General features: G+C 43.9%; 1 protein-coding gene across 3 annotated transcripts; it reads left to right on the forward strand.

Annotated features, from left to right (window-relative positions):
• The first annotated feature begins 724 nt into the window (after positions 1-724).
• LOC116251327 (tyrosine decarboxylase 1-like) lies at positions 725-7,327 on the forward strand. 3 transcript variants are annotated; one of them, XR_007572803.1, is made up of 2 exons: positions 725-849; positions 2,922-3,074. XR_007572803.1 is itself a non-coding variant. In XM_050076694.1 (2 exons), exon 2 carries the CDS (start codon positions 5,610-5,612, stop codon positions 7,137-7,139), a length of 1,530 nt encoding a protein of 509 aa, XP_049932651.1. In that variant the 5' UTR covers positions 771-849; positions 5,581-5,609; the 3' UTR covers positions 7,140-7,327. The 3 variants fall into 3 exon arrangements, 2 of the variants coding, with proteins under 2 accessions (XP_049932651.1, XP_031481389.1); XM_050076694.1 differs by lacking the exon at positions 2,922-3,074 and adding an exon at positions 5,581-7,327 and having other exon boundaries at positions 771-849; XM_031625529.2 differs by lacking the exons at positions 725-849; positions 2,922-3,074 and adding exons at positions 5,389-5,476; positions 5,581-7,327.
• The last annotated feature ends 1,472 nt before the right edge of the window (positions 7,328-8,799 follow it).

The raw sequence follows: 8,799 nt of genomic DNA on the forward strand, positions 1-8,799 counted from the left end.
ACCCAAAAAAAGCCAAACTGCACATTAAATTATTATTGGTTTCTTAGGTTGCATCTCTCCATTCCTGCTAACGAATGAAGGGTTGATGCCTGAAATTATGCAAAGCTATAAAAGCTGCATCTTACGTTTTGGGGTGAGCAACGAGTTGAGTAACTCGAACTCACCTTGTTAATCGAACTCAGCTTGAACTCGAGTTCAAGCCAGCTTTTCCACTCAATGAGCTAAGCTCGAGTTGATGGTTCAGCTCATTTATTTTATTGACTCGTGTTCAAGTTCATTTAACGAAGCTCACTTAACCAACTTGGTTCGTTAGCTCGAGTAACGTATATTCTTTGGTTTCGTCTAAGCTTCACTTGCCCACTTCCTGTTCACATTTTTATTACCTGCTGGCTTCACTGGCCAACTGCAGACTACAAGATCAATGCTAAGGTACACTCTCTTGCTCTCTCAATGTAAAACCCACGACGTTAATCCTTTCGTTTTCTTTTGAAACTGCCCATTTTCATTATAAAAGGAATAATGTGGAAAGAAGACGAATGATTTTCTAACTGAAAAGAATTAAAGGGATGAGAAATGAAATCAAGAGGCCGTTTCCTTTCTTGTGAGAAACTGAAAAGAAAAAAAACGGATGACAATTAAGAAGGCCTGTAGAGGGTTATTTAACCCCATGTTTGAGAAAATGATCATTTCTTTTACTGCATTCACATAGGAAAAAGCTCAACGGCAAAGACTTTGAGAGAAAGTTTGAGAGAAAGAGGGAGAAGGTGAAGAAGAGATCCTCATTTGTGCTGCTGGAAAGGAACGAGAAGCAAAAAGAGGTTGCTGCTGGAAATCAATCTCGATTAGAAGGTATGGGGATTTTCTGCCATGATTGAAGCATGAAGCCATGTATTTTGATTTACTTAGAAGATGAATCCATGTATGGGAAATTTCAGTTTAAATGAAGCATGTAGCCGTATATTTCTTGGTTGATTTTTTTCAGTGGATAGATATGTTTATAAGCGAATCTGTATATGCAAATGTCTAGCGATGAATCCACGCATGAGGTTCTAGATATAAAGCATGCTATATTTTGATTTGAAGTGTGAAACGTGTTAATCCATGATGGCTGTTGAAACTCTCTGGTGATCATATTATCTGAAGTTGTTTCTCATTCCACCTGTGAGAAACCTAGACTAGAATAACACAGCATGCATATTTGAGATGAGGGATGCGTTAAGGGAAATCAACCAGTTACAATAAAATTTTATACCAGAACCCTCACGGAGGGTCTGGCCATAGGAATTGATATACGGAATGCCAATGGGAACTCGGCTGTTCAGAACGACGTCGACAGAGTGCAAGGCCTGCACTGCTCGACATACAGCCAAGGTAGAACCAACACACAAAAATGAGGAAGGGAAGGAATTACAATTGGTTTTGCCAATGAGGAGAGGCAATCGCCCGCCCGACTGGAAACCAGTCGCTTTCCTCACGCTGGTAGCAGAGAAGCGTTTTGGGTAATGTTGAAATACAGCGCCCTCCTCCCGTAGCTCATCCTTCCCCATCAACGAGGCGAGGCTGAAAAAGAGCAACGGCGTTGGTCGGACGATTGGCTGCTGCTGGAGGCGTCGCTCGAACGGTGGGCGATGACGTGAACCCGAGCGTTGGAGCTAGCGGGAGGAGGACAGGTCCCTCCCCATGCTCCCGCTTTCCTCTGGTTTTGGTTGATTGAAGAGTCGGTGGAATCCACCGTCAATCGCTTGTGAAAAGAAGAGGACGGAGCAGGAGAGAGAAAATCAGGCGTAGAAATGAGAAAAAACGAGGGTTGGGCCATATTTATATCAAAGTTGGAAAATTTCAAAACGGGTCCACTAATTAGCAAAATATTCGAATAAGCTGTTAAAATTTTTAATCATTCATGACGCAACGTTTTTGCTAAAAACATCTTCAAAAAGGGGTCTCCAAAAGTTATTTTCTATAAGAACCAAAGAACTCTTTCGAAATTGTGAATCAGTACCCCTTTGAATTCCTAAAATTGTCAAAAGAAGGTTTTTATAAATTTGTTTGTAATTTCGATGGAAAACCCAAAATTTTATGCATTATTGCTTGTGGTATCTTTTGTATTATTTAAATTTCAGGTAAAGGGTGTTGAACCCCCTTGTCTTGAAATAGTGATTGTTGTGTTTAGTCTGGATGTGATATGCTCTATACTAGTGCATGTCTTATGTCTTATCGATCTGTTCTGGTGCCATTAAATTAAGACTTAAAATGGCTGAATCATTTTGTTTGGGAAACCGAGCCTGAGGGCGGTTTCTGTGTGAGGTACTAGACGATGTCTAGCATTAGCAAACCCTCACTTTTGAAATTCAAAGGCGAAACGTGGACTTTGTGCGATGGTTTATGCGAGTGCGAGCTTTTTGTTTTGCTCAGTGTTTGGTTTCGTCCCGGAAGGTAGTGGTCACACTCCTCTGGCTGTACTGGAGGGCCCACAGGGTATTGGGCGGCACAAGGGCCCGGGATTCTGTTCTGTTTCTGTTTGGGAGCGAGACTCCTGGTCTCTCCACCCGGGTTCCTAGAGAGACCATGCTGCTGCAGCGGCGATCTGGGATATCTCAGGAGGCTTCACTTCAGGTGCCCTCGATCCGTTGGATCGCCTGGTGAAGAGATGTTCTGTTCTGCCCGTGAGTGCCCACGGGGATTTCTGTTGCTCGGCACGATGACCTTGACATTGTCAGAGGACCACGGTTGGAAGCCTACGAAATTTTGGGAGGTTGCACACCTCGTTTTGTTGCTGAACATGTGACGTTACTCTAATATGTGTTAAGATTTGAAGATATTTGTTTTACAAAAATCAAATATTATTTTGATGGGCCATGTTCCACACATGGTTGGATTTTTCTCATACTCAGAGGAATTCTGACCCTTCTTTCTATCTACAGGTAGTCCTTGATAGATGTTGGCTTTGGAGCGACGACCTCAGTCTTGTGATGGACGGGCATTGGCATTCTGGACACTGCGTCGGTTTTGGGGATTTGTGGTTATTTTTGTTTGGGTCCAAGTATTTTATTATTGAAATAAAACAATGTCTTATGTTCTGGTCATGACTCAATGTTGTTTCCGCTATGATTTATGTTAATGGAAAAAAAAAATTGTGTCAAAAATTAGGTCGTGACACTCAATCCCTCTACTCTCCCCTTTTCTCTCTCTCTCTCTCTCTCTCTCTCTCGTGTGCATTTTGTCCAAGCCTCTCCCTCTGCTCTCCCCTTCTCTCTCTCCCTCACTGATCTCACACTCTCTTTCATTTTGCCAAAGGAAGGCTTTCTGGGTTTTGCTCAAGCGAGGGTTTCCCTCACTCCCTAGGGTATGCCCAAATGTGAGTTTCAAAAACCCTCGCTTGGGCTGGTGAGGGTTTCACAAACCATCGCTTCGGTAGGAGCAAGGCCTTCTCACAATGTATGATTTGTGAAACATCTGTAACATGTTGTGGGTGGGGGAGAAGCAGGTTACCGCTGTGGGTTCCGATGGGTTCTGATGCATTCACATTTGCGTTAATTAACTATGTGAACAGAAAAATGCCAAGAGTTTGTTTTTGTTGGCATGGTGAAGACGATAGTGGTGGTAGTGGTAGATCTCCATAATTTCAAGGTGAAGCAATGAGTTGAGTTTGTGGTGCTTAATCGAGCTCGAGCTCAACAAATTGAGCCAAGTGGAGTTGGAGTTGCTTTGGCCGAGCTTGAAGTTTCATTAGTCAAGCCGAGTGCGAGCTGGCTGAACTCCAGCTTGGCTGGTGTTCACCCTTAATTATGTCATCTGATATACACCAAGCATAAATGACCAACAGTAATTTGGCCATGTGGAACTGGTACCATTCAAACGTCCAATCACAACATGGTTTGTTTCAGTGAGGATCTTGTTTGCCCATCGTCATGACCAAAAGATTATACCAAATAGAACATAATGGTATTTAAATATAAGTGCAAGTAAAGCTTTAGTTAACTTGGAATGGTAGAAGGCCATAAGTGTTCAGTATCCACTTTAGCTGTCCTGTCTATTACATGGTGCAAATTTGCCTGCACTTGGCGTGTTATCCGTTGCTCTTTTGTTTTGGGAGTTCGAATGAACTGTTTATATGAAGAAACAAGGGCACAGACGCCACCCAAAAAAAAAAAAAAAAAAAAGGAGAATTGTAATAAAAGATACAGAATTCAAGCCCTTCCCACCACCGACCATTTTTCCAAAACCAGGGGAGAGTTTCAGCTGATACAGCCAATGGTTTTGCTGCAAGCTGATCAATCTGCTGCTGAACCAAGATGTATCTGATCATCTGCTTTCAATAAAAAGTTTTTAGAAAGCGCAGATGTAGGCCGAGACCTTTTGATCATCGGCATCTCTCATATGATTGAAGCAAGGCCCTTTGATCAGAATGTTGCAAACATTCAAAAGTGATAAATCTAATCATAGAAAGATGAAAACCTATATGGCCACATAAATTATACATATATTCTGAAGAATGACTTTTTGAAAAAGTAATATTTAAGTTTTGGATATTAATGCATTGTTATAGGAGATGTTTCGAGAATATCATAAGGATTTTCCCTGCAATTATTCGATGTTGTTTTGGTGGTGAAACTGCAATCTTGTTATATTGCCATGACATAAATAATCATCAGAAATGTAGTTCTCAAGTAAGGTATAAATCTGATGACATCTTGAAAAGATTCACGGGATCGAATTTTGAATAAACTCGGGTTTTGCATGAGACGGAGTGGTATTTCTTTGCTGCCCGTACCTACGGTCTCGGCCTTCGGCCCTTCGGCCCTTCAGTCAGGCTGAAACGTTTCATCTCAATAATTTTAAAATCTTCTTTGTCTCCAGCCAGCCTGGTTTGGTTTGGAGAAAAGGGATGTCACTTGTCAGTTGCCTGTATTTGGACGAAGACTGCAGTTGTCGTGGCCCGCTACCGACGTGTGGAACGGTTGCCAACCTTATCTTTCCGTCGGCAACTATATTTTTCTGGTCAGAAGCTACCCCATTTGTGTATTATACCGGGAACAAGAAAACGTGTTTTAGAAAACCACTTAGCAGACAAGATACTCTAGTATTAGAAAATGTGTTTATTTTTTTTCTTTTTCCTTTTGTTTGGAATTGGTTTCACATTCAAAGAAGGAAGTTTCTTGACTAAGTCCGGACGTGAGGAACATTTGCCAACCTTATCTTTCGGTCGGCAAGTGTATTTTTCTGGTTGCCATTGAGGGGCAGAAGCTACTCTGTGTGGTTAGGATTGCCGACGGGTGTCGGGTACTCCTAGGCAGATTCAATGCTTGATCTTCTCAATTCTTTCCAATAAATTTTATTAAAAGAAAAGGACCGGGCCTTTCCTCAGCATGACTGCATCCAAAGGAGTGAAAGGAAAATAAAAACATATATGATTTCAGTTTGTTTTAAAATGTCATGTGTTACATTTGCAATTCAAATCATTCAGTGGACTTTCGATGTAAGTATGCTCTATAGATATGTGGCCGTTCAATATTAGCTCTTTCACCATAATCCTCGTCCCTCCAGTTTCAACTTCGTAACCTTCTTCATTATTCATAGCAGGGCATTCGATCGATCGGCCCTCAACCTCTATGGGCAGCCTGCAAGACCACGGAGAAGAAAGGCTCGGCCTTCTTGATGCAGAGGAACTACGGAAACAAGCACGTCTGGTGGCTGATTTTATTGCTGACTATTACAAGGCGATTGAAAGCTATCCCGTGTGTAGCCAAGTTCAACCTGGCTACCTGAGCAGCCGGTTGCCGGAAACGGCTCCTAACAAGCCAGCTCCCTTGGAGGCCATTCTCCAAGATGTGAAGAAACATATCCTTCCCGGCCTGACTCACTGGCAGAGCCCCAGTTTCTTTGCCTACTTCCAGGCTAATGTAAGCACCGGGGGGTTTCTTGGGGAGATGCTTTGCAGTGGCTTCAACGTCGTTGGGTTCAACTGGCTTGCATCGCCGGCGGCCACGGAGCTTGAATCACTGGTCATGGATTGGATGGGCGGTATGCTTAATCTCCCGTCGTCATTCAGGTTCAACGCTTCCAACAATGGTGACAGTAAAAACGGTGATGGTGGAGGTGGCGTCATACTTGGCAGCACATGTGAAGCCGTAGTGTGCACCCTGGTGGCCGCTAGGGACAAAGTCTTGAGCAGTATGGGCTACGACAGTATAACCAAGCTTGTAGTCTATGGCTCTGACCAGACCCACTCATGCCTGCAAAAGGCATGCAAGATAGCAGGCATCAACCCTAATCACTACCGGCCACTTGCCACCTCTTACAAAACCGGCTTTGCACTCTTGCCGGACGTCGCCCGACGGGCAATGGCGAGCGACGTCGCAGCCGGCTTGATCCCCCTTTTCCTCTGCGCCACCGTAGGCACGACGGGTGTCGGCGCTGTAGACCCTTTGCATGGGCTGGCGCAAGTGGCTAAAGAATACAAAGCCTGGCTCCATGTTGATGCGGCCTATGCAGGCAGTGCTTGCATATGCCCGGAGTTCAGGAGCTACCTAGATGGAGTGGAACATGCAGACTCTATGAGCACGAACCCTCACAAATGGCTCCTCACCAACATGGATTGTTGTTGTCTATGGGTGAAACACACTTCTCTCTTAGTGAATGCCTTGTCCACCAGTGCTGTTTTCCTCGACAATCCGGGCACCGCATCCCTAGAGGTCATAGACTATAAAGACTGGCAAATTGCATTGAGCCGGCGGTTTCGTGCCATCAAATTGTGGCTTGTGATTCGCAGCTATGGCCTGAACGGCCTCAGGGAGCATGTAAGGAGGCATGTTAGGCTTGCCATGCTCTTTGAAAAGTGGGTGAGCACGGATGAAAGGTTCGAAATCGTCGCGCCAAGAAGACTTGCCTTGGTCTGCTTTAGGCTCAAACCAGGAGGAGGAGGAGATGGCGAGGGTTCCGAGCTCAACCGCAAGCTGCTGGAAGCGATCAACTCCACCGGGAAGGTTTACATGACTCACACAGTTGTGGACAAGATGTTCGTGCTGCGTTTTGCTGTTGGCTCCACGTTAACGGAGGAAAGGCATGTTCGTGGTGCTTGGAGCATCATACAAGAGCAATCCAGTGTAGTTGCTGCTGGAGACGCGGCAAGCATTGCTTGAGAGAATGATGAATTTGTATTATTGCACCATATGTTGCTCAACTTCTGTTCAGTAGCTAGTAGGCTGAATCTATTGTCTATGGTAAATTTGGTAGAGGCGAGTAGCTGAACGCGTCATATCTTTTCTTGATGGGCCACAAACATGTGTATGAGTGGTAAACACAATTACCTACATAAAACAAAAATAATCATTTCTGTATTCATTGTCCTCGTAAGAAGGTTATGTTCATCTTGAAGGGGCAATTTACAGACATTACGAAACCAAAAGGGATGGTTTTCTGCATAGGAATTCATCCATGCTTCGTCGAGAAAGCATACTAGTTGCTTGCATACATATATAGTTTTCAAGAAACCCGAACCTAAAATAAAAGTTTTCTGCACTGAGTGAACTTGAGATTTCACTAGATATCAACTTCACATCAAAAGATATATATCTTGAAGCCCCAACGTTGATCAATGAAAAGGAGGTGGCAAATTCTTTCGGACGAAGTCTGCGTATGGGTTACGCCCTTGCCTCTTGTGAGAAAGAATGTGATTATATACAGCAAAAAATGGGGTACTTGAGAGGAACTCTATCCCATAGCTACAGCCTCACTGAAAGGTCTCCAGACTCCACCTAAAATCTGGAGCTTGCCATTTCCTGCGAATGACATTGTCCGGAACACTAAACAAAAAAAGTGAATGGCTTCAGGTGCTGGCCACCCTTTCTCAATCTTGATACTTGTCAAAAGATTCGCTTGTTTTACTTTTCCACCGTCCATTGTTAGCCATCACTGCAATGCGCCCATCAGAAGCAAGCAGTTCAATAGGATAGCGTCTTCCAATTCGCCACCAAAGGAGGCATCCTATTGAACTTTCGCAAAAAGGAAATGGTCAGATTCACTCTTGACTAGACCAGCAACCCCTAATTTTAAATCAAGCTTCCATGAGACTATGTGAATGTTAGCACAGATATCAGCTCCCTTAGTCCCCACTTCATCAGATTGTTTGGAGGTCAAGATGACACTCAAAAATTTTCCAAAAAAACAGCTGCCAAACCGGTTGAGTGGAGCGATGGGAGCATCACGTGGATTCCTGATCGAAGAAGGAAGTCTTGAAGGTAGGGTTTTTGATTGGACAGTAGCTCTTGGATGGAGGATTCCATCATCCCATCGAGCAAACCCTCTCAATACGGTCGCAACTTGCTCAATCGAGGGTGGAGCACATCATCTGTCAGTTCACATTCTGTCTTTTGTCACTTTGAGCAATTTTCCACCAGATCTTGAATCGCAAGCTCTGACTATTCTTCTTCAAGATCCAGTAGCCAGGAAGAGCTGGTCGCACAAGCTTAATGGGGCATAATCTTGTTGCATATGATATGAGAGGATTTTTTCATTCATGACGCCATTTTTTAGTCTGCTTTGAACACTAGGGATCGACATTGGCTTTCTAACAACTCTTCTTGCCGCAGAGGGATGCCGTAATAGGTAGCGGATACTTCTCCTCTCATCCATCCGCATATGTGTTTCACTCCAGCCAGGGTACGGTCATCCATATTGACTAGACCGCCCGCTTTCTCAAACTCAATGAAAAAAAAAGTTCCATGAAAAAAACGATGTCATCAGCGTATAATGTGGAGTGTAAGCAAAGGATAGGTTGCTCATCCTTCGGCAGGGAGTTTG

The sequence above is a fragment of the Nymphaea colorata genome, chromosome 1 (assembly GCF_008831285.2).
Source record: "Nymphaea colorata isolate Beijing-Zhang1983 chromosome 1, ASM883128v2, whole genome shotgun sequence".
Lineage (NCBI taxonomy): Eukaryota > Viridiplantae > Streptophyta > Magnoliopsida > Nymphaeales > Nymphaeaceae > Nymphaea > Nymphaea colorata.